Source organism: Jaculus jaculus, chromosome 6 (genome assembly GCF_020740685.1).
Source record: "Jaculus jaculus isolate mJacJac1 chromosome 6, mJacJac1.mat.Y.cur, whole genome shotgun sequence".
Lineage (NCBI taxonomy): Eukaryota > Metazoa > Chordata > Mammalia > Rodentia > Dipodidae > Jaculus > Jaculus jaculus.
Genome location: NC_059107.1, coordinates 17,552,890 through 17,580,197, shown reverse-complemented (window position 1 = coordinate 17,580,197; position 27,308 = coordinate 17,552,890). Strand labels below are relative to the sequence as shown.

The following is a 27,308-nucleotide window of genomic DNA, read 5'->3' as shown; positions in this document are numbered from 1 at the left end:
CTAGTCCCAGACGCTACCCTGAGAGCATATTGTAATAACCAGTACTCATGTGGGAACATTACAGTGCATTACATGTTATCTCAGCCCAGGAACAGAGATGATGAAAATTATGATGATGATGATGATGACAGTGCATATTTGTGGGGCAGTGTGATACAATTAATGTGCCACATATCTTATTTAGATTAGGAAAATTCATGTTTCTATCTCTATCATATTATGTTAGAAGCATTCATGTCCCTTTGTTATAGCTCTTGATAAGATAATCAAGGTTATCATATGCTGGTCACACAGAGTGCTACATTTTCCTCCCTCTATATTTAGTTTGTTACATATTACCCTTTTTATTCCTCATGTACCACTCCACTCACAACTTTTAATAATCATAATTCTACATTTAGATGTACTTTTTTTTTTAGTTCAGAGACTATTTAAGTTAACACTTTAGAGTGCTGGCCCACTGAAATAAAACATGTCATGTTAGGCATGTCTATATGTAGTCTCTCTGCTACAATTTGTTCCTCTATTTAATAGTCCTGGCAGGGCACCATTAACATTCTCTCACAAGGAGGGCAGGTTTTAAAGGGCTTTTATGAGTATGCTGATCACTCATTGAGTGTTTATCCAATGTTATCTCTTGCACATTTGTATTATGGGGCATAAAGTTCTGCCATGAAATGGCAGTTTTAAGAATTACATGGGAAAAAAAGTAGAAAGTCACTAGTACAGTAGTTGGTGCCTTCATAAACAAAGGATAACTGTAGCTCTGATCATGGAAACATCACAAGTACAGAACAGACACTTCTGATTTTTAGACTTGTGTCTAAATACAGTACTATGGTCTCACTCTGTCTGCTGGAATCACCTGTTGCCCCTGCAATACTCTCTGTAATAGCAGTAATCCTCAAAATGTCCAGTATGCAATACAGATAACATGCTACTGAATTTCAGAGAAGAGAAATGGTACCTTCAGCTGTCTGTTCAGGGAATGCTTCACAGAGTGAATGGTACATTCCATCTAAAACAATAGAAAATGCAGAAGTAAGACCAAGGTGTCCCTTAGTCTACCTAGTGTGTATAAAAAAAACACCACATAAAAGTATCATTTATCCCTGGAAAGCAGTTAAAGTTTCAATCTCTAGGAAGAGGTGGGAGAGACAAGTCTAGAACTGCACAGCAGTTAAATAATAAAAGTAGACCACACTTCAGTTTTCCAGTATAATATATGCATACATATATATCCAGGTCATAGCACTGTTTCTATTGCTGATGTGACCTTACATAACAACCTGAAATATATTCCCTGAATCTCTTTATTCCAACAAAGTATATCCATAATCATGAACACACAGGAAGACATTCACATTGTAGAAATGGTTCTGCCCATTGCTAGGTGGAGTGAGTCATTTCCTGCCTCTGAACTGCTAATCATAACAATTGAAATATAAAGTTTACATAAATATCAGAGCTGGCAAAGTCTCCTCTTTGAACTATCCCACTGTCCACTAGCTCTAAGCAGACTTGCATGAAAACATTATCGTCAGTACTGCAACAACTTTAGAAACTCCAGTGTCCTAAGAAATAGTCCTCAGCTCCATTCTTCATTAGCACCTCAGAATCTCCCTGAGAAGATAGATTTTAGGAAGTCCCCCAAATAATTCAGAGGAGCACAACAATTTAAGCTTGCAAATTTATTAGGTGCACTTATAGTTGTTGGAATTTCCTCTGATGACCAACATTGAGGCCCAGAATAAATCCAGCTACTCAGCTAGTAAGTGGAAAAACTGGGACTTGAACTTGGGTTTTTTGGTTGGTTTGTTGGATTTTAAAGATTTTCAGTAGATTTTTCAATAGCCATGGAGCAGTTGAGAGTTAGGGTTTTGTTTTTAGAGATGTATGAGTCTGATGTTCTTTCCTATCTTCCAAATTCATATTTGTTCTCATCCAGTAACTCACACTGTGGCCTCTCTGTTCTGGAGTTTAGTCTACTTTCCCTGCCAATCATCCTCAGGCATCAGAGCCAGGGGTGATTTCATGTGAGAAGGAAACCGTGCAGGGGGGATTTTTGTAAGGAGAAAGGTTGGGGAGGCAAAGATGATGATAATTTGACAAGTTCTCACTAGGGTAATTCAACATGTAACTGGTCAAATGCACACACACATCACAAGACTACAGCTGTGCAAGACATCCTTGGTTGGGGAAGAGTTCACAGCTCCCTTGGCAGCTGCCTCTCTCACTAAAGGTTTAGTTGAAACCCCATTCATGATTAGCTCAGCAGCCTGAAAGAGGAGCACGGTATGTGTGCAGATATACATGTTCACACTATATGTGTGTGCATGTATATGTGCATAGGCACATGCATCAAATGACTTCTTCCCTTTTACAATACAGACGATAATGATCCCATTTCCCATACTTAGAGAGATAGTCATGATTCTAGGAATCTGCTTTTTTTTTTTTTCATTACATATACATTCACCTTTAGAATGTTGAGTGTCAACATTAGGGTTCAGTGACTTACCTCAGTGCCTCTCAATCTTTAAAGTGCCCAGAAGTGTCCAAGGGACATTCCTATTCTATAGGGCCTGAGACAAGACTTGAGATTCTACAATTCTCAAAAACTTCCCAATGAGGAAAAGGCAAGGGAAACGTGGACCCAATGAAGGATGTAGCAGATGGAATTCAAATGAGTTATTCTCTTTGAGTACCAACTCTGGGTGAATCATGGCTGCTGCTTGAGAGCTACACTAAGAGTACAGCAAGAGAGTGGACCCGCAGGTCAACTAGCACTGCCCAGCATAGGTTACAAGTACGTGTCATCGGCTTCCAACATTCTCTCATGTTATATACAAAAGCCAAACCCAGAGGCCTCAGTGGCTTACTGAGGCTCTCTCAAGCTAGTGAGCAATTGAACTAGCACTGAAGGAAGCTGGAATGTAAGCCTAGATTTCTTTTGCCTCTGAGTGGTGTATTTTAATCACAGATTGCATATGAAGCTGTTTAAAAATAATTTCCCTCAGTTCTATAAATGTCACAACCAGTCACAAAATCTAATTTGAATTCCACAAGCCAGGATACTCAAACTAGCTTATCCTTTGAAAGGCTCTGCAACTTTCAGAAAAGAAATTTCCTGGCCCTCAGTTTTTCTTTGTGCATAAAACAGACAGGACCGTGCTTCATCCTTCTGATTTACTCTGATGCTGTACGAGCCAGGAGCTGAAAGATGTGAAAACATTTTGATGAAACTTTGTTGACTAAAATAAACACAGATGAATTTTATCTAAAATGCTCCAAGAAAAACTTAAACTCCCCTTAAAAATTATTAATTTGAGGGCTGGAGAGATGGCTTAGCAGTTAGTATGCTTGCCTAAATAGCCAAAGGACCTGAGTTTGATTCCCCATGACCCTCATAAACTAGATGTACAAGATGGTGCATGTGTCTGGAGTTCATTTGCAGTGGCTGGAGGTCCTTGTGTGCCCATGCACACACACACTCTCTCTTTCTCTTTGCCTCCCTCAAATAAGCAAACATAAATTAAATATTTTAAAAAATTACTACTTTTAGCCGGGCGTGGTGGCGCACGCCTTTAATCCCAGCACTCGGGAGGCAGAGGTAGGAGGATTGCCATGAGTTCAAGGCCACCCTGAGATGACAGAGTTAATTCCAGATCAGCCTGGACCAGAGTGAGACCCTACCTCGAAAAACCAAAAAAAAAAAAAAAAAAAAAAAAAAAAAAATTACTACTTTTATCCAGATGTGGTAACTTATACCTATAATTCAAGCAATAAGGAACCTGAGGCAGGAGAATCACCATGAGGTTGAGGCTGTCCTGGCCAATGTGGAATGCACAGGGCGTTCTAGGACAACCAAGGCTATAAGATCCAATCTCACAAAAAATAAATAAAAAATACTACTACTTTTAAATATCTTATTTATTCATTTGAAAGAGAGAGAAACAGAGGGGGAGAGAAAGAATGAATGGGTATGCCAAGGTATCTTGATACCACAAACAAACTGCAGACACATGCTTCACTTTGGGCATCTGGCTGTATGTGAGTACTAGGGAATCTATCCCAGGTTATTGGGCTTTGTAAGCAAGTACTTTTAACCACTGAACTACCTCTCTGTTGCAAGATTACTACTTTTGAATAAGAGTACCTACACGCATGCACACGCGCACACACACACACACACATACACACACACACACGCACACACAAAGTCTTACCTTAACCTTAGGTGAATTTTATCTGAAATATTTGCTAATTCCTGTTATGAATCTTTTTATTGACAATTTTGATGCATATGCATATCGTATTTTGATCATAATCCCCTCACAACATTCTCTCTTGCCTCCCTCTCCCACAGAACCACCTCCTCTCTCTAGCCAGTCACTCTTACACCTTGATGTTTTGTTTTTTTTTTTTTCCTTTTGCCTTCCATGAGGGAATGTTGATAGGTACATAGGTACAATTTTGTGAATTAATGACAGTTTCTCTGAGGTTATGAATTACAATTCTAACAACATGAATTTTCCACCTAGCTTTATTGCAAATGGCAAGAGAGAAGGAAGAAGGAAGAAAGAAAGGAAGGGGGAGGGAGGGAGGATGAATAGAAGGAAAGAAAGAAGAAAAGGAGGAAGGGAGGGAAGAAGGAAGGAAGGAAAGAAGGAAAAAATCCAGCTAGCTAAAATTTTACTAACCACATCTTGCTCCGAGAGTCCCATTAGTAAAAGGTTCTGTATTTCCTCTTTCCTGTTCAAAAGGAAAAAAAAGTTTATTTTTAATTTTTATTTAAATTTTTCTAAAAATAATCTTGCCTTCTCATTGGCTTACTGGATTAGTCTTTTTCATCACTGGACCAGTCACTGCTAAGGAGAAGTGTTGAAATTGGCATAAAGCAATCAAACTTGCACCTGGTAAAGGGAAGTCAGTGTTTTCCATAGCTGCAATTCAGCAGACAGCTTCAACTGGAATATCTGCTGCAAGAAGCAGGGTAAAAATATAAGCAACTAGTTTATTTGCCTAAATAAGTCAGTGAATTGTATCTTCTTCCTTGATTGTAGAAGGTTAAAGTTGAAAGTTATATGAGCAATGACTATATTTTTTTCCCATATCTAATTGTATGCTGGGCATGACGTGTTAGCGTTTCATTATTTTAACAAACTCCAGAGGCAAAGCAACACATAAGAAACAAAACTTTATTTTGCTCACAGTTGCAGAAGTTTACTCTGCATCACATTGCTCCTGTTGTTTTGAGCCTGTGGTGCTGCACGTGGGGAGAGTACAGCTAGAGGATGAGGCTGAGTTCTCACTAACCCGTTCAAGACCTCCCACTTCGCCTGTCCCACTAGGCCTCTTACGCTTCCCCTCCCCCCCCCCAGCACCATAGCCTGTGTCCAAAAGTTTAGCACATGGGCATTTGGGGGACATTTAAGGTCCAAATTACAACTCTTTAGATATCATATCTTAAAACAAATATCTTCCAAATAGCACTTCTTCATTTCGCTTTTTCTTAGGATTATAAATTACCATCTAAAGTAATGGGTGTCATTGTTGCATTTTCATGCATATTAGTTCTTATCTCATTCTCCTCAGCCATTCACCTGGCCAATTCTGGCTGATTGATATCTCTCCCCCACCCTGCCAAGATCTCCTCATTTGCTTCTAGGTCATATGTATTCTATTGACCTCTTCACTCTTCCCTTGAGAGATGTGTGTTTCATCTGACCCCACCTTTTTGAAGGAACAGAGGATACCAATATCTTCCATTCTTGACAGTGTTCCTATATCTGCATTTTAAATCATCATCTTCTTGGAAAACCAGGGGCAATTCCATTCTTCCTTGTTATAGAATTTTAATTTTTAATAAATTTATTTATGTTTAACATATTACATATTGGTAAATTTCCCATCAGGTTATTCTCTGATGTTCCTCCTCCACTGTGCCATTGCCACTGCCCCCAAAAGACTGGCTGGTGCATTCATGACCCCACAGTAAATACCAATAACCCCACTGATAAATTTTACTCTTTCATGAGGATTTGTGAAGGGTACTTGTCAAATTAGGGAGAAAAGGAAAGAATGAAGGAAGAAAGGAAGGAAGGAAAGAAAAGAAAAAGAAGGAAAGGAGGGAATGGAGGAAGAAAAAAGAATTGGAAAAAGGAAGGAAGGAAGGAAGGAGGAACGGAGGGACAAAAGGAGGGAGGGAAAGAAGGAAGGAACGAAGGATCATTGAACAAAAACAAAAACTTGGGTGTTTTGCCACATTTTTCTTCACTTACTCTCCAGTTCTCAAAATCCAGTTTCAGTTGTTATCTCTCTACTCACTTGGTTGAGTGATTTGAAGAGTCAGCGCTGTTATCCTGGCTTTGCTAGACCCTCTATTATACAGTCAGGTCGACTGAACCTTCTTTCACCCCATAGAATACTGGGTGTATATGTACTAGGTGTTTTCCTCTGGAAAAAGTGTTTTAGAAATCCTAAGGTCTGTACCAGCTCAATGCTTTAGCATCTTTGGTCTAACTGGTCACAAAGTCATTCATGGGAAATAAAACAAGACTCCTACCCACACAATGGTAACAGTAATTAGAATGGCACAGTTAGGATTTATTTTTTTCTTGTTTTGTTTTGTTTTGCAATTTCTCTCTTACTCATTAGATATCAGTGATGAAGTAGTATTTTAAATAGCTCCATTATCCCTTCCAAGATAATCTGATGGTCTTGTCCTGTTACTGGGAGATGTGATTTGTTTTCCGTATGAAATTTCAGATCATATGTCTATCATGAAAACTATACTGGGAAGAACTTAGCAGACCTAAAAACTAAACCTTAAAATAATTGATTCTTTACATAGAAGTAAACACTCTTCAGTGTTTAATATAACATCTTTTAAAAGAAAAATACCTAGGCTGGAGAGATGGCTTAGTGGTTAAGCACCTGCCTATGAAGCCTAAGGACCCCAGTTCAAGGCTTGATTCCCCAGGACCCACATTGGGGCACACGTGCCTGGAATTTGTTTACTTACAGTGGCTGGAAGCCCTGGTGCACCCATTTTCTCTCTATCTGCCTCTTCTCCCCCCCTCTCTGTCACTCTCAAATAAATTTAAAAAAATGAACAAAAAATATTAAAAAAAGAAAAAAAACTAATGTTTTGGTTCACCCTATTTCTTTATTATTAAAAAAATTGGCCATCTCAAGATAAGAAAAAAGGGGGCTGGGAAAATGGTTTAGTGGTTAAGGCATTTGCCTGTGAAACCTAAGGACCCTGGTTCGATTCCCCAGGACCCATGTAAGCCAGATGCACAAGGGGGAACATGCATCTGAAGTTCATTTGTAGTGGCTGGAGGCGCTGGCATACTCATTCTCTCTTTCTCACTATCTGCCTCTCTCTCTCCCTCTCTAATAAATATATAAAACATTTTTTAAAAAAAGATAAGAAAACGGGAAAGTGAAAGAAACTCTCTTTACTCCAAATGGTTAGCACTATTAGCTGGCCATTTTTAGAACCATCACTGCATGCATGAGAAAAGAATAAGACAGGACAGCAGAGAAATCTCTATATACAGTAGAGCAGCTGAGCCAGCCAGCTTGCAAACCACCTTCATTTAGACAAGACCATTGCTGGAGACTCAAAGTCCCTTAATTCAGGTTTTGATTCATGGATGTTCAACACTACTACTCCAAACAAACATAATCCCTACAGTGTAATACTGAATGGGAAATAGCAGACTTTCTTTACTGGCATTGGTGGTTTAATAAATCTCCCAAAACAACTTCTTGTTTAGGCTGGACAGGTGATCAGAAATCTGAACCTGGAAAGGAAATAATATAGACCCTTGGACTAATGCAAGGCCAGCAACATACTCCCTGCAATGATGATTTATCAGTATGTAGGACAACTTACTCACTAGTCTGCCCCTTGCCTCCTTTTCCCTTCATTTACTTTAATTTCCCTCTTTTACTTGCATTTCAGCTTCCATCAGCAAGATTTCTTAGCTACTTAAAAAGGTGAAAATTTGAGGAGAGAATAATTTGATAAATATTTGGTATTTTTTTAGGGCAATGAAGAGTATCATATAGATCTTATGATGAAAATGAAATTATCCCTAATTGACATCCTCAGAGAGTGGTTTCACTTCTAACTTCAGTGTTCAAATGAAGAGGTAGACATTCAAGAAAGACCAGTGTACAAATAGAAATTCAATTGTAAAATGAGTCAAACTCGTGTGACAATTATTTCCCCTATCTTTCTAAAATCTGTCAAGTAGGCATAACCTAACACAGAGATATTGTTCCAAGACAAAACCCATCATGAAGGAGTCTGGAATTATGCAGGCACTTGTTTGGGTTATTCCAAGTGGAAATGTTAGGAAAAACTTAGCAAAGTTTCATTTTCAAGTTTCTCTTTCAAGGTAGATATGTTAATGAGCCCTCTTTCATAGCTTACTGGTAAATTCAAGAGTAATTGATAGTTGCTAGGATCTTTGATATGATACCTAATTTTTATAACTACTACACTCATTAAAGCCACATTTTTCCTCATGAAAGTAGCTTTTTGGCTCAGTGGTATGACCATGATCAGAACCTTAACCTTTTTCACTGTCTTTCTGGCTTCTATTGCTTCTTTATTTGAAGTTACATCCCGCCCATCTGCTGCTATCTGGTAGACTAAATTTCTAAGTGTGGAGCCCGGACCAACAGCCCAGTGTCACATGGAAACTTGTTAGAATTGCAGATTTTTGAGGTTTAATCTAGATTTGCTAATTCAAAAGACAGATGTGCTGGTCAGACCTCTAGAGGATTATGATACTCACTGAGATTTGGTGACCAACATCACAGATGCTCAACTGACACAGCACCAACTGAGTAAGATGTAGATATGGGAGGGAGGTTAAAGGAAGTATGGGTGTTACTGTGTTGGGATTAACAGTATTGCTAATGCAGTCAGTCCTATGACTTACTAACAGTAAAATGTTAAGTAACACATTTCATTCTATCTGAGCTTCCATTTTCCACTCTATCAAGGCAGAATATAGCCTTCTGTACTCAGGTCTAATTCTGACAGCACTTTGACTTCATTGTATTATAAAAATACCTTATAAGAACAGATATTGAAAAGTGAAAGGAAAAATATTAACAATTGAATTTAAAATCTTGGTGTAAGCATTTATTTTTATTTTATATAAAATTATCAATATTTTGTGATTGACATCCCTTATAAAAGAACTTGTTAGTTTCCTGTGTTGAGGTTCCCTTTGACCCTGTGAATTTGCTCTCAAAGTGAATTATATTCTTTGAGGAGAAAAGAAAGGCAGAAAACATGAAAAGGAAAACTAACAAAGAGCAGCCAGTTTAACAGCCAGGAACTAAAATTGAGCAGGTGCTAGGCAGCATAGGTCCCATCCAAAGAAAGTAAAACTTGACACTGTTTTGTACACTAAAATCCAAGGCATTTATAATAGATTTCCACATTTTGTATTTGAGTTATGAAACATTCTTACTACAAGCAAAATGTCTCTAATTCCTTTCCTCGTCTGCTTATAGTATAAAGTTCTTGAAGCCTTTACATGACATGAATTACCCTTCAGAATTCTTTGAGTCTCATATAACACAGAACCCAAGTAATGCTGGCTTAAGAAACAGAATGATAGGGGAGAAAGGGGCAAACAGAGAGAAAGGGAAAGGAAACATTAATGATAGATGATATATTTGATGATGTAGAGAGATAGATGGATAGATGATAGATATATAATTGATTAAATAGATAAATAGATAGATAGATAGATAGATAGATAGATAGATAGATAATAGATAGAAACAGAGAGAAGGAGAAACAGAGAGAAAGTGAGTTTTAAAAAGGCAGAAGAGGAGGTAAGGAAGAATAGACAAGATTGAATTAAGAAAGGGAGGAAGGAAAAGAGAGAAGAAAAGATATTCTTGTGAGAAATGTCCAGATGTGGCAATATCAAGACATAAACCCTCTTTTGTGTTGACTCCTTTCCAGTTTATCAATTCATCTGATAAACTACCTGAAAATACCCTTCAAGACCACATACTTCTGTGCAAGACTCTACTAGCATGGTTGAAGGCATTCACTCTGGAGTGTCCATCTGCAGGCTCACAACATGCCATTGGCTCAGAGAAACTCATGTGCCCTCACTGAGCCAATGACTATGTCAGGAATACTCTCATTGAGTTCCAGACAGAAAGTAGAATGAATGGGGCTGATAAACAACTAAGGAATAGATATCTTCCCTCCTCCTTTATAAATGTTGGAATTGACAAGACTTTATGCCAGTTCTCATCTTTAGTGATATTTAACTCAAGTTTGACTCAAGATGCTCATACCTCATCCTCATTAAGTGAAATTCTGTAAGCCTTCAGGTGACTATCTATACCATACACCGATGTGGGCTGGTAGGTTACTGTTACACCTCATCATAACATCGTAAAACTGAGTCTAATTCCTTCTCACCCCCTGTTCACTAAGGTAATTTGAATTTCATGGTTTTTTTTTAATTTAATTTATTAGTATTCTTTTCAGCAAATACAGGCAGTTTGGTACCATTGTTTAGGCTCTTCCATGATCTACCCCCTTCCATTGGTCCCTCCTTGTTGATGTAAATGGGTCGTGCATTGTGGAGTTAGCCCACAGTTATTGGTACGATAAATGTCTCTACATATCATGACCCAACATGTGACTCTGACATTCTTTCCACCCCCTCTTCCACAAGATTTCCCTGAGCCATGTTGGGTTCATTTTTGGTCTGCTTCAGTGCTGAGGTGTTGGGGGCCTCTGAGGCTCTGGCTCTCTGATTTGGTAGGAGTTGATTTTTCTCTGTGTTGGTCTCCTTTCCCTTTGTGCTGGTATCAGGTTCATCAGGGAAACATCACCCTTGCTTGTTTCGCCAATTGTCCTTAGTTTCAGTCGGGCCCCTTTTGAGGTATGTTGGGGCAGCTCTCTCCTTAGGATCTGCATCTATCTGAAAAAGAGAAGCAGATTCTCCAACAGAGACTAAGTTAGCACCCGGAAAATTGAGATAACACTTACTTTTTTGATAGAGTTTGATAGGTGTATGCCCTCTTGTACCCCATGATTGATGGTAGCTTGATATTGGAGAGTGGGTTTAAACTCTATGTCTTACTATCCAAATTCATGATCAGAACCTGCCCTTAAGGCTTCCTGGGATAACTGAGTAGGGTCAGCTCATACAATGTTTAATCCTAGCTTCAAGTTGTTGCTTCCTAAATGCTCTTCTCTGGGTTAAAAATGGGATGCCTATCATGGAAGTAGTGCCAGTTACTACACCAATATAGTTTCCATATTTCCAACATTCTATTTTAGAAAAAGACCTATTAACTAGGAGCAGACATCTTAGAACCCAGAAGGAACTCACGTTTGTTGTTGTTGTTTGTTTGTTGTTGTTTTTATTTCCCCATGAGCTTCACCCAGATGAGTTGGGTTTCTCAGGGCCACCATTCTAAATTCACCCACCTACTCTACACTGGGATTCTTCTTTGTCTTATACAACATGCCAAGCGCTTGTAGACGCAACACTAAATAAGACAGACCTTGCGTGTGCTGTCTGCTGGAATGACAGGCATGACAGCAATGGTGCTAATTTCTGTGGCCAGACTTGTGGTGAAACCAGTGTCGGGAGGAAGCACAAGCCAGGTCTCTGCTGCGTCACTGTCACGATGGTGTCTGACCATGACTTTGGCCTCTTGGCTCTGTTTCCCTCTGTGGTCTCCATACAGACCTCCAGAGAATTCTCAGTCTTAGTAATGGACCCTGAGGTATGTGGTTTCCAACGAGAGATTCAAGTGCTTCCAGGAGAAGAGTGGAGAACATTATTCTATATGGAAGGCTTGGTAGGCAATAGGAGAAGATGGTGGTGAAAGCTGGTTCTTCAGACGTAGAAGAATCAGAGAAGTGCCTCATAGCTTTACCCTGGTGTGGCCTAGTGAACTCCAACATGTTCAAGTGCCCTTCCAGCCTCTGTTACTTGAGAAAGCAGTTAGAAATATACTGTTCTTCCCTTTGCAATTCTATGGCTATTGGAAAGAATTTTTAGGAGAAATCATACTCCATGTGTTCAGATTAATCTATTCTTTGACTACTAGTAGCAACATAGTTGAGTCTGAATAAGTAGTAATGTTTAAGGACAAAGCATTCTAATGAGACAATGGATACCAAGGAGCAATAGTATCTGCTTAATTGACACAGCCATTCCATAACCCTCCAACTCTAACTCACCACTTCCTGCCTTAGCTAAACAAGGTCAATAATAGTTAACCTACAAGAAGATCATCATTCATATCTATTCCAGACAAACAAATTTAATCAGTGAATAGCCACTGCATTTTTATAACAAGGTCAAATGTAATTCTTAGAGTGCTTACTATGTAAATATTTAGGCATGATTTGCAGAGACATTTAGCATACCAATAACTGGGGACTAACTCCACAATGCACGACCCATTTACATCAACAAGGAGGGTCTAATGGGAGGGGGTAGATCATAGATGAGCCTAAACAATGGTACCAAACTGCCTGTATTTGATGAAAAGAAAACTAATAAATCAAATTAAAATATATATATATTTAGGCAACATCATTCTTATCTTTATTTTTGGTATATGGTATACATTATCCTTTTGCCATGTTTCTGAGACATGTAAGTAGCTTTCTTCAATTATCTCATATTGTAAAAATCAGTAAACATAGTAATTTAGTTGTCCAAATTCTTATAAAATACTTCATTTCAATTATTTTTCCCCAAATCCTATGTACTTAAAGGAATATATCATTTTTACAAGGTCAGAAATAACAGGGCTGAGCCAGGCATGGTGTCACATGTCTTTAATCCCAGTACTGGGGAGGCAGAGATAAGAGGACTGTCATGAGTTCAAGGCTACCCTGAGACTACATAGTGAATTCCAGGTCAGTTTGGACTAGAATGAAACCCTATCATAAAAAAAAAAGGGGGTGGAGGGCTAGAGAGATTTCTCAGTGGTTAAGTTGCTAAGGACATGAGTTCAAGTCCCCAACACCCACACAAAGCCACATGGACAAAGTAGAGTATGTGTCTAGAGTTCATTTGCTCTGACTGGAGGCCCTGGTGTGTCCATTCTCTCTCTCTTTCTCTTAAATAAAAATAAATAAATATTAAAATGTTTTTAAATTTAAGATGATAACAAATGGAGGAGTAAAAAATAGTCTTTGATTGAGTATAATTTCTGAAGATGGTCCCCTCTGCCATGAGGACCCAGCTGTAATGTCACTTCATCTCCACTGCTTCTGCTTGTAGTAATTGACATGGTCACATGAACAATATTCTTGGAATTTATGAATAAAAAATAAGCAAATAAATAAATATGTTTCAGGAATTGTCTAGTGCAATTGTCCCATTTCTTGCTTAAATGTTAGTTCTATTGTTTGCTTATACATGAAAAGTTTCTTTTCATAACAAATATTGAATTAAAAATATATACTACTGAATTTTTCTTTAGTATAAAAACTATTAAACTTTTGAATTCCTACTCAGAGAAACCCACTAGGATTAAATGGATCACCCAAGGATAATTTGTTTTAAATTATAACAAGTTTCTCTAAATAATAATCCTTTGCTACCAGTGATTTTTATTATGGTTGATGCAATTGTTTTATACTTTAAAATTTTATCCAGGTGGTATCCATTCAAAACTGATTCCTACTCTAATTGCAAATATTCTACTATTTCAAAAGGGAAGTTCCACGTTTCATCCTGTATATTAGCCAAGGAAATTTTGCTAAAAGTTATTATCTATGTGGTTGGAATAATAGTTTGTCATTAAGCTATTGAAAGCTAACTGGTAAGATGTAATTTTAGAGACATATTTTGCCTTGTTCATAATCTATGAAGTTCAGAGCATTACATTATCCAATTAAATTTTTGGTTCTATCCCTTGCTTCCATATGCCACCAACACCTATTATTGGCCATTTTCCCTTATTTTATACTTTTAAAAAATGAGACTGCATATATATCTCTCAGTATTAAAATACTTTCCATGGATGGCCAAGGCACCAGGTTCAATTCTCATGACCCTCAAAAAATAGTAAATAGCCAGGCGTGGTTGCACATGCCTTTAATCCCAGCACTCAGGAGGTATAAATAGGAGGATTTCCATGAGTTTGAGGCCACCCTGAAACTCCATAGTGAATGCCAGGTTCAGCCTGGGCTAGAGTGAGACCCTACCTTGAAAAAACAAAAAAAATAGTAAATAATATTAATAATTGTACTTCATATACAGATACTCCAGCAAAATAACAAATTAGGCCTTTAATAACAAATTACATAGCCTTGTAATCTCACCACTTGGAGGTAGATGTAGGAGAATCAGGAATACATGGCCAGACTTGGCTACACAATAAATTCAAGGGTGACTTTGAACATGAGACCCTATCTCCATAAATAAACAAATAAAATTGTTATAAGTAGATCTTATTATCCACAGTAATTAGTGCCTTTTAAGAAACATAACTTTTAATATTACACAAAACATTAATATATTAATATTAAGATACATGATGTCAATATTCAACTTTTACACTTAGAAACCATCAAAAGAGATATTAAACTATCTTCATATAAAACTTAACTTACTCCCATGGCCCAGAATTTAAGTGAGCAAGTCCCTCTGAGTGAGCTTCCTTCTCTAATGTCTTTCCCCTCTTTTTGAAGCCAATCTTTTCTCCTCTTAAACCTCCACCACCACAAGTCTCCAGTTATTACACTTTTATTTGTTTCTATTGTTCTGAATTTTATCATATTTGGACAGATCTCCTGTAACTTGCATTATTTTTACTTGAAACTATTCTTTCATCTTTTTATTGACTTTATACATCTAAGATGATAAATTATAACTGTGAATATTAAAATATATCAATTAAATAAAATCATGCAAAAAGATGCCTAGTATATTCACCTAGGATTTGATAGTTGCCCACTATGTCCAATCCTGGCTTTGCCATTAATTTATCTACTATTATACACTACATATATGAGCATTATTCACCAATTAATCCCATGGCATTATCTTATACCTAGTACAGTTTAAATTTTACATGTTTATGTTGAATACAAATTATTTAAAGGAGTGTTCTGCCTTCTGTTTCTATGCATGTTCTAAGTAGCAATGAACTCTTGGATAAGTATATTGTAGAAATATTCTAGGGTTAAATCACTAATATATCATTTATGAGATGGGAAATCTTCAACTCAAGTAGCTTATACTGGCAGAACCTCAACTCAAATTCAAGTAAAGTATTTGCAAAGTGAATTGTCTGTATGCTGCAACAAATATTATAGAAAGTACCTGCAGTAAATAGTCCATTATACTGCGAGCATCAGCAAAGACCTGGCTGTTCCTATTTTATTTGTCTTCTGATTCTTCCCCTTTGCAGATGGATCCCCATGAGAATATCTTGCTGAGCACTCTTGAAATAAAGAATGAAATGGCCACATCTGAAGCCGTGATGGGACTTGGAGACCCCAGGAGCACCATGCTGGCCTACGATGCATCCAGCATCCAATATCGGAAAGCTGGATTACCCAGGCATAGTTTTGGTCGAAATGCCCTGGAGCGACATGTGGCACAAAAGAAAAGTCGCCTGAGGAGACGTGCCTCTCAACTGAAAATCACCATCCCTGACTTGACTGATGTGAACGCCATTGACCGGTGGTCTCGCATTTTCTTCCCGGTGGTTTTCTCCTTCTTCAACATTGTCTACTGGCTTTACTATGTGAACTAAATCATGGCCTCCTATAGGAAGCAAGGACTAGATTCCTCCTCAAAACAGTTGTCCAGCCTGACGTAGGACTTGGAAAACACATCAATCCAGGACAAATGTGATGTTAAAATACCTTAGTTGCTGGCCTATCCTGTGGTCCATTTCATACCATTTGGGTTGCTTCCACTAAGTAACAGATACACTAAGGTCCTTGTGGTTTTCCAGTTAAAATACAAGTGATTTCTCTAAATGCTGGCGAGGTTGTGTTTGAACCATCTCCCACTTCATCTGTTTAGTATACAGCCAACTCAGAGGAGAGTGACATAGAAGATACTCTGAGAAAGCTCAGTAGCATTGTCGATGTTTTCCCTGAGGCTTGGCCCTTCCAGATACTCTCCATCACCACTTCTAGGTTGGCATGTTGTTGAGACATTTGGTGCTTATGAAACAATCTGCAATACCATGGGAACATGTTACTTCAGTATGGCCAAGATGTTCTGTGATGGTGATAACTGGTGCCATGGCAAGACATTTCTCATTGGACCATTAGATTCCAATGTATTTTTTTAAAAACAAAATCAGGGGGAAGAGATGGAATAATAGGGTCAAAACAGAGAGTCAGAAAGTCAATTCAGCCTGTCCGTTAGCTGGAGCACTAGAAACCAGCAATCATGTCTTTCATTTTGGCATTTAGAGATAGGAGGTCTCTTGAACATTTCTTGCATGACAGCTAATTTTTATTTTTGCTAAAAAAAAAAAAAAAAAAAACTATTCCAGAGATGGTAAAAATAAGAGTTAACACAGAGCAGGGTTGAAAACCACAGAATTGAATGTTGTAACAAAATTAAAGCAAGCCTGGCCCATATAAGCTCTACACAGCATCAGGTCTGAATATATTGTGTCTCAGGACAGAAGTTAGATGAATTTATTTTACAACATCACAAGCTTAGAAGTAATATCTAAAGAGGTTTTCAATAGTTTATCAAATCGAAAGGCAGTCAGGAAATGGAAAGGTGAAAGGAATTCAAAGTATCTTAGATGATCATATTAGACTGGGAATCATTCAAATAATAAAATATATAACACAAAATAAGTTGTTTCAGACTGTGCCATCTGTCTCTACATCATTTACATATAAGTTTTTTTCTGACTTTAATAGTATATTTCCAAAAGAGAATTTGTCTTTCGCTCTAAGGTGTAACAGTTCTCTTCAGATTCTCTTGCTTCCAAAATTCTGACTATATTCAAAGGAGCTAGATGTAGCATGGCTTTGGAGAGACTGAACGAACTGTATATTCTTAAATGCAGTGAATTTAATCTCTGTAATTTTTCAAACAAGCATTATTCCAAAGTGGGTGCAAGCACAAAAAGAATTTGTGAGTTCAAGTTTAGTTATTTTAAGGGTGCTTATATTGCATATATTGGAATCTGGCTAATTAGGCAAAATATGACAATTAAAGGACAATGGGATCCCTACAACAAAGCCGTGGGGAGTCCACGAGCTTCAAGTGAAATTTCAGAATCGATAACTCATGGTCAGCCTGGTTTTGTGTATTATATCTACTCTATTTAATTATGCCATTGTGCTTCTCTGCTAATATTTATCTGTGGGACCGAAAAGATAAAAAGAAAATATATTTCATTTTTATCAACATGAGACTCACAGTTTTCAGTTCCTATAGAATAGAGTGAATTGCTAAGTTTTCTGTAGAGTTTGGTTCTAACTGACCTTTTTCTCAGAGGAAAAATTTGCTTTGTCTATTTTTTTTTGAATTATCAAAGCTTCACAGTAATGTTCCAAATAGTGTCTAGGAGCTAAGGAGAGAGTCATCCTGTGAATAAGATGTTATGTTTCCTTTCCCGCCTGACTCAGAAGATTGGAATACGAGAGCACTCTGCTGTTCTTCCATCCTCACTATTACAGACCAACATGATGAAAAGAAAATGTTCAGCATATACACTCTGAGTTTGTCCCAAAGGGAGATAATATTTTTTCACCAATGTATGGAAGGCTGGCACCTCATGTTTTATGATTATGTACTTGAACACCTCTGATTCCACTACTGTAGATCAGACCAGGGATCTCCCCATGTGCTCAGAGTATAGATTCCTCAAGTGTCTCCAGGAACATGCTTTCTTCTCAGCATTCATTTCTGGGGATCACATCAATAAAAGTGCCTACCCTTTGTCACCAAGGGGTGAAGTTTGAGTAGATAATAACAGAAAGACACATAACAATTAACTCAGGGGCACATTTGTTAAATGCCATTCTGAAAAGGGATTTTTAAAGATAACTCCAGGCCTCAGTCCTGAAGTGGGCTCTTATTTGAAATTTCTGTAAAAGCCATAAAAATCTTTGATATTGTCAGTTGTGATTATAACAAAATTTGGGATGTTCAAAGAAGCCAATAGAGCAATCTCGATCAAAACAGAGGAAGATATTTACATAACATGGGCCTCAAGTTAATATAACCAAGAATATATTTCTGCTATCAATGGTGTAGAGAACTTGGAAAAGGGTAAGAGATAGGACCTTGAAACAAATACCCCAGAAGTAAAACCGTATATTACACTCAGTGACCACATACTTGGAAAAATTCAACTTATCCTGATGAGAAATAATAGTATATGTGTAATTCATCCTTAAGCTATACACTGATTTAGAATGCAGGGCAGGGTGCTAGGCCTGACTAATCTTGGAAAACCAATCAGATTGTCATCTAGTATTTAAACTAAAGGACCATAAAGGTATGTTTTGGCAATTCTGAAATGGTATTACTCTTTGTTTATACATATGTATAGTTTTTTTTTTTTCCTTTGAGTATAAAACAGTTAGCCAGCAATTAAGGTGATTTTTCATCTATGTGAAATTAATAGGCAAATTCTGACTCTAAAATGCACATCCTAAATGAAATCTTTGATCTCAAACTGTACATATATATATATATAGTGTACATGACTGCTAGTAGGTATGAAATGCACTCCAGAACTGAAATCTCATGCAACATGACCATGTGTTTGCATAGGAATGTTACAATTCTTTCTATTGCAATTTAATGACAGGGGAAAAGACTCCAGCTGGACCATCTAGACCTTTTCTCATGTCTTCAAAAGCAGTGCTAAGTAAAATAATAATAATAATGATAATAATAAAGATTTATAAAACAAAAGACTTTACCTTCTAGCATTAGGACCACACACACACACACACACACACACACACACAAAACCTGTCAGCTTACAAAAGCACAAGACTTAACTGAAGTGCAGTGGAATGCCTAGTGGAGAAATGAATCACATTTCTTTTAAACAAGACCTGCATTGTACTGGAAAATAAGACAATTTTTTATTTCCTATAGGTAACTGTGTTTCAGTTTTATTGTTTAGAAAAACAAAAACTGAAAACATTAACATAAACAGGTTTGACAACATATCTCCACGTGTATATGTGTATATATAGATCCATGTAAACACACGTGCGTGTATATGCATTCATATGTTGGAAAAAAAAGGAATAAGCTAATATGTTCTGCTTCCTTCATTAAATCTGTGTATTTTTTAACTTGACAACCAACAGTCTCCATATTAAAATAAGTAATACAGGGTACTGAGCATTTATCTATGAGCAAACCAATGGCCACAGTTCCTATGAATTGTTGCATGGTTTGACACTACAATAGTACTGTACCTCTGAACATCAGATGTTAACTAGTCCTCACATTGCTTGTTGAACTGCTTTCTTTTTAAGGACACAGATAAAATTGTCCATTGGTTATTTAAAAGCAAAGATATCTTGAAATGAAAAATAATTCCTCTTGGAATGAAGAAAAAAAAAAACAGAAACTAAATCCCACCATGTTGGTTAGGGAAAAAAATACAACTGTAGCAATCATTCCATGTTGCTAATTGTACAGAATATGTTATGTGAGCAACCATAGCTTTCACTGAGCGTGTGTAAATATTAAGACAAATTTCTTAAATATTTTTAACTTCTAATTTGTATTTTATGGTAAGGCAATGTGCTACTTCTGTTCATGGCTTAAGTTGATGTGTTGTATTATGTAAATAATTAAACATGCTGTAAATGAATAGTCGATAGATAGAAATAACTGTTTTTTCATTAATTTTTTATAAGTATGGTTTACTGGAGTGCCCCAGCAGAGTAATTTAAACACCCTTTTGTACAAATAGTTTGGGAATCCCAGACAGAAGGGTTTCCATGGCTACCATATACAAATACACACACACACACTCACAAACATACACAGTCTTTCACTCCCTGCTTGTTCACTCCCATTCTCTCATTTTCTGTGGGAAACTTTTAGCATTTTTGTAGTCAATAACAATCAAGAGTGCTTCAGAACTGGTAAATGGGAAGAGAAATAATTACTGATATCTTAGCAGAGTTTTTATATGTCCAAGAACAAGAAGCCAAAGTTTGCAATTTAAATATCAATTTTAAAAATATAGAAGTTTGTATCAGTGGCATTCAAAAATACTTATTCATACCAGCTCCAGAAATTTGTTATATACAATGCATGCTAAGAGGTTTTTTTTAAATATATACTAGTATTTTGTCTCTAGATAGTATTGTTTCTTTCAACCAAAGACTCCAGAATTATTTTTTAAAAGGAAAGAATAAAAGACAAAATGGGAAAAAAGATACTGCTTCACACCAAAGTTTTAAAAATAATTTTAAATGCACTAGTAAGGTGGTTCAAAAAATAAAAATAAATTAAAAGTAAGGAGTCAAGAGAGTGCAAATTCAGATACTGCCCTAAAACCTCTTTTGTTTCTCAAGTGGGATAAAAGCAGCACTCTTAAATGGCTTTTGTTTGGGGAAAATACATTTTTGTAGATATGTGCAAAATTATAATATCAATTTTTAATTTGCTCTAACAAGTACTTTTGTCACAAATATCCAAAAATGATGCAAAACATAACTTTATATTGAGTTCCAAAGCAAAATATCACTCCCTGTCAGACATGCTCAAACGTGATACTGCGTCTTTGTCCTTGCACCATGTGATACAAGTCAGCAGTTATTGTTAACTAGTATTCATATTTTTGTGGTTTTTTTCTTCATGGTTCAATAAAGTTCAACCACAGCCATTTAAAAAAACATTAAACTCAAACAAAGTTGCCTCTAATTTAAATAATTCCACAACACTAAATTTTTCTTTGCATGGGTGTTTAAATAGTTCTGTTATGAATATTGTTCCTGCATAGTTTTGAGCTGTCCTTTTCTAAAGAGTAACACTCTAGTTTCTTCACAATGTAGTGATTGCTGGCCTTACTAATTACCTTGTAGCCTTTCTTACCATGCACATCATGCACACTTTCCAATGATGACAAGATGAAAAACACAAGTGACTTTCAGTGCATCTATTTTCATGTTTTTTTTTTTTTCTGAAAATCTCTGGGATACATGAGGTAGTAAAAAAAAATGAGGATTATAAATGAATAGCACATAAGAATTATTTTCTTGAATTTAAACTTATTACAGCCAGTTTCAGCATGTAAATATATAATAATGTTGGCTAGTGTGTAATTCTTGACCTAAGAAATATAAATAAAAAATCAAAAGGTGGTATGTGTGCGTGTCGTTTTATTGAGTCCAAAATACTTATTTGGGGAGCTGTTAGTATAGCTTATTTGCCATGACTTTTGTTAAAAAGCAGTGAGAAGTTTGAGGGTTTAGGAGCTTGGACTCTATAGTTTGGCACTTTTGACCTTGAATTTCTATATGCCACTTATTGGGCATATAGTTATATAGCTACTAAACCCACTGACTCCTGTTTCCTTGTCTATAAACTAGAGTTAAAGTTTGACCTCCTTCATAAGATAGTTGTAGAAATGGAATTAAAAGAAAAAACTCTCTAAAAAAGAAGCTCTTAAAGTAGCATAGATGAGAGTCAGTAGTCCATAAGTAATATATTCTTCTGCTTTTATTTATTATAATTTTTTTTTAAATTTTTATTTATTTATTTGAGAGCAACAGACACAGAGAGAAAGACAGATTGAGGGGGAGAGAGAGAGAATGGGCGCGCCAGGGCTTCCAGCCTCTGCAAACAAACTCCAGACGCGTGCGCCCCCTTGTGCATCTGGCTAACGTGGGACCTGGGGAACCGAGCCTCGAACTGGGGTCCTTAGGCTTCACAGGCAAGCGCTTAACCGCTAAGCCATCTCTCCAGCCCATTTATTATAATTTTTAAACATTGATCATTTATCTAAAAAGTGCTATTACCATATCTAATGATTTACAAAAAGTACTTAATATGCCCTTAGGTTAAATGGTGAATAATAAGGAAAACAAATCAAGACCTGAATTTTCTTTATGAAAACATGATGAGCACAGAGTATTTGTTCATTTCTTCAACATGTACAAGAAGACACACTAATAACATGTTCACCAGGAATGCATACACTGTTTATGTGTTCAGAAGAATGTGTATCTTATCAAGGATGACTCCTCAGTAAGATCTTGTAAGTGATTTCTTCCTCATCAATTAAAATAAGTGGCTAGGTTTGCCCATTTCTCACACATTTGGTCATTTCTCAAGAAACATTCATGGACAGCCCATCCAAAGGTTCCCCAAGATGGAAAAGGCAGAAGTGAATACTCTTGATCTCTAACCATCTTAAACACATGAAATACTGAAGCCACTTAATATTTTTGTGACAATCTCAATGTACTTTATACTTAGTGTCTTTAACGTGCCCAGACAGTACCTCAGTGGATGACATTAGCCCAAGGAAAAAGGCCTTATAGGACGCAATTGTCCAAAAATGCGACTGGCTAAATGTAGTCACAGGTACCAACGAGTAAACACTATAGAACAAAAGTGTGTTATGGCATTTTAAGACTCAGCTTTTATTAAAATTCCCAGATAAATTCTGTCCCAATGAGCTGGTCAGTTAATACTAGAATAATTCACTCACTGATATTCCTACTGTTATAGTTTCTAAAAGTGGTGTTGCAGACAGGTTTACATTGCTAGAAGAAATCACCCAACCAAGAGCAGTTTGTGGGAAAAGAGGTTTACTTTGACTTATGGGCTCAAGGGAAAGCTCCATGATGGCAGGGAATGTGATAGCATGGACAGAGGATGTACATCACCCCCTGGCCAACATAAAGTTAACAATAGCAAGCAGGAGAGTGTGCCAAATGATGGCATGGGGAAACTGGTTATGACACCCATATGCCCACCCCCCAAAATAGCACTGCCTTCAAGAGGCATTAATTCCCAAATCTCTATCAGCTTGGAACCTAGGATTTTGAACACCTAAGTATAAAGGGGACACCTGAATCAAACCACCATATTCTGCCCCTGGCACCCATAAACTGATATCCACACATGATGTAAAATTCAATTCATTCAGCCCAACTTAAAAATCCCCATAGTTTTTATCAATCCCAATGATGTTCAAACATCCCCATAATCAAAGATTTTTTAACTGAGCCATAATCACAAAAAATCCCGAAAAAACACATAATAGCACAGAAGAAACATTTTCACACTGAAAAAGATAGCACTGGGGATAGGAAAGAATTACTCAAGCAATTCATGATTTAAACGGATCAAACACATAAACTGCAGCTCCAAGTCCAACAACTCTAATCAGTGACAAGTTCCCAAGTCTGATAATTCTACCCAGCATAAAGGCTCTGGAGTTTCAATTCTATCCCTCCAGCTAGGCTACTCACAGTCCTGGAAAACTTCATCCGGGATGGCAGCTTTCCTTAGCAGCCATCTCATGGTCCTGGCAGCTCCACTGGGTCTCCAATGCAACCCACAGTTCATCCTCATGGGTCCACTGGGTCTCCATGCAGGCATCCAGCAAACCTGCTTCACATTACCCTTGGCCATTTCCAAAACACAAGATCGTGTTGCAAACTCAATAACTCTCTCTTTCCAGCATTTCTTATGCTCCACAATACCAATTTGTTAATCCATGGGGGAATACAGCAGACTTTGAAGAACAGGACACTCCTTGAGTACTCAGGCCCCTTAAAAAAATCTACATTCTTCCCTTTGCCCCAGTGCAGGTCTGTTGGCCCAATCTCATCACTTGTAATCTCTCACAATTTGCAGGTGAACAGGCAGAAGTTTAGGCCCAAATATTTCAGATTTTTCTGGGCCATATCCCTCTGCTCACACCAGTACATTCCTACGGAATGCAACCCTGCACAACTTCTCAGGACATGGGTATAACAGCAAGCTTCTCACACAAACTGCTATCCCAGTCCAAGCAAAGCTCTTTTTCATCCTCATAAGCCAAGTCTCATAGTCCATAGTTCTTATTGCATTCAGGCATTTCAACTCTGACCAGAATGGTCCACTAAGCTGTACTTACACTATTTCAAGGTGTCTCTTAGACCAAGGTTTCAAATCCTTCCACATTCCTATTGAAAATCAGCTCCAAAAGGCCAAAGCCACACAGTCAGGTGTCTAGCAGCAATCCCACTCCTCAGTACTACTTTACTGTTGCAGGGAAGTTCACATTGCTGGTAGAAATCACCCCACCAAGAGCAGCTTGTGGGAAAAAGACATTTATATTGGCTTACAGGCTGAAAGAGAAGATCTACAGTCAGGTGTCTAGCAGCAACCCCACTCCTGGTACCACATTAGTGTTGCACTCAGGTAGAAATCACCCAACCAAGAGCAGCTTGTGGGAAAGAGGTTTATTTTAGTTATAGGCTCAAGGGGAAGTTCCATGATGGCAAAGGTCAAATTGATATCATAAACAGAGGATGGGCATCATCCCCTGGCCAACATAAAATGGGCAATAACAACAGGAAATATGCCAAACACTGGCATGGGAAAACTGGCTAAAATATCCATAAGCCTGCCCCCAACAATAACACTGCCTTTAGGAGGCATCAATTCCCAAATCTCCATCAGCTGAGAAACTAGCATTCAGAACACTTAAGTTTATGGGGACACCTGAATCAAACCACCACATGTGGTTACTTAATCAATCTGTGCTCTTTTCAAAATTTGTTCTCATTCTGAAATATCACATAGAATATATGTGAACATTGCCCTGAGGAATTAAGAGCATATCTGAAGATAATGTCAATGGAGCGCAGAAAATCTCAGTGATGACAATGGGCATAGTTAGTTCCTATATTTTGATTGCCTAAAGTTGACAGTAACCAAATAATATAAAAAACGTGGTTTTTCTGTGCTCTCAAATCTTTGGGAGAGAGGATTGTTAAGTGTTGCAAGTCTCCTCCTACACTCCCTTGACACCTCAGGGTCACCTCTACTATGCTTGAACTAGATACCAAGAAACTATCTTGAGATGATAAGTCCCAGAACAGTTTTCAGTGAATTGATTTGTGCATGGAAGCCCAATGTTGCCAGATTAACACAAGAACTCCCACACCCAAGTACTGAATATTTCCTCTGACATACAAGAACAGTGTCATCAGAGAGACACCAAAAGTTTTATCTTCATTATGCCTAAGAGCCCACACCAAAGTACTATAGCTGTCATCATCAAGCTGAGGTTAAGGGAGGGCACATTAGGAATTCCATGAGAGGGTATATACGCAAGTTCCCTTTCCATTATAACTGCAACAGTATCACTTTCCCTTTCCTGGAGGCTGATATGTCTCCATGTAAGAAACCAAAACGAGGCTTTGTGTTTGTCCAAGATAAGAATGAGGTAGTGTGCTTATGTCTGTGCGTGCGTGAGCATGTGTGCACAAACATGGCAACACATGTGCACAAGCAAAGAAAATTGCAAGCATACTTTTTCAGCCTGTGAACAACCTGAAGAAATATTAGAATTGTGGAAAAGCCTTTATTTTTCTGACCTGTCCCTCTAGATCAGAAGTCTTCTGCCTTCCACACCAGTTCCTGGACTCACCCAGTTGTGAAGCAGACTAAAAACAGAGAAAGCCTCTGGGCAAATATTTTGGTGAAGGACACAGGGTCAGAAATGACCGGGGGAGACATTGAGATAAATGGATTGACAGAGGTACAGATCTCAAGAAGATACTACTTGCATCTAAAAAGACATAAATAGACCCCAGTGATGGAGTAGGGGGAGACAGAAATAAAATAGGCAATCAAAGCAACACACAAAATCTCACTGCCCCCAAGTTCCAACATAGACAATGATAAGTGAGGATGTAATCAAATTATCCAGACATTTTTTAAAATTTTTTGTTTATTTTTATTTATTTATTTGAGAGAGGCAGACAGAAAAAGAGTCAGAGAGAGAGAAAGAGAAAGAGAGAGAGAGAGAGAGAGCATGCCAGGGCCTCCAGCCACTGAAAATAAACTCCAGATGTATGCGCTCCCTTGTGTATCTGGCTAATGTGGCTTCTGGGGAATATAGCCTCGAACCGGGGTCCTTAGACTTCACAGGCAAGCACTTAACCACTAAGACATCTCTCCAGCCCATATCCAAACATTTTTTCAATGAGGCAGCAATAAGGAAGAGGAAATTATAAATGAGAAAGAACTTTGGTTATAATTATAATACTTATATCTATAGTTGATACCATGACTTGAAAAGTTCACAGTATTGGGACAGAGAGCTATTTCATGCCTGGAAAGACCAGGGAGAGAGAAAGGAATAAAGGGAAAAAGATATTTAGGAGGAATTAAGGGAAGACTGGAAAGGTAAAATTCACAAATGAGTTCAGTTCCTGACATCCCAACTCTCCAGGCTGTGGTATGAATTTAATTCACACAGTACAGTATTCCCCATACTTCTGTTGTGGACAACACAAAAAGCCCACAGTCTGTACTGCATACCTAGCTGGCTAAATACAAATGGATGCCCTGAACAAATTTGTGTTGCTGCCATCCAACTTGTTATGTAGCTTCCGCCCAATCATGGGGTTACAGTATCTTTCAGAAGGAAGTCAAAAACAAGTGCAGTTTTTAGGGGAAATAGAGGAATTTTTTTTTAACTTCCATGTTATATTTATAATTTTAAATTTTAATGATATTCTGAATAGGTAAGAGTTTCTAAATTCTAATTATTTTGTCTGCCTCCCTAATTTATTTGAGTGAGAAGAAAGGATTTTTTGAAACAAATCAAATAAGTGTCATAAACATATCACCTAAGGAATTTTGAAGGAGCACATTTATGCTAGTTTCTTCACTCCTTAAATATGGTTCTCTTTCCTCCTCTGATTTAATTTAAGATAGTTATTTTTTTCTCAATTTTTATTAACATTTTCCATGATTATAAAAAGTATCCCATGGTAATACCCTTCCCCCCACTTTCCCCTTTGAAATTCCATTCTCCATCATATCCCCTCCCCATCTCAATCAGTCTCTCTTTTATTTTGATGTCATGGTCTTTTCCTCCTCTTATGATGGTCTTGTGTAGGTAGTGTCAGGCACTATGAGGTCATGGATATCCAGGCCATTTAATGTCAGGAGGGATCATGTTGTACAGGACTCTGTACTTCCTTTGGCTCTTACATTCTTTCTGCCACCTCTTTCTCATTAGACCCTGAGCCTTGGAAGATGTTATCGAGATATTACTCAGTACTCCAGTCA

General features: G+C 37.5%; 1 protein-coding gene across 4 annotated transcripts in view; it reads left to right on the top strand.

Annotated features, from left to right (window-relative positions):
• Gabrb2 (gamma-aminobutyric acid type A receptor subunit beta2) overlaps positions 1 to 19,633 on the top strand; it is a 202,683-nt gene extending 183,050 nt beyond the window's left edge. For all 4 annotated transcript variants that reach the window (XM_045153034.1, XM_004661049.2, XM_045153035.1 and 1 more), the window contains one exon: positions 15,451 to 19,633. In XM_045153034.1, coding sequence (XP_045008969.1) covers positions 15,451 to 15,798 — 348 coding nt within the window. In that variant the 3' untranslated portion in view covers positions 15,799 to 19,633. The remainder of the gene's footprint in view (positions 1 to 15,450) is intronic.
• The last annotated feature ends 7,675 nt before the right edge of the window (positions 19,634 to 27,308 follow it).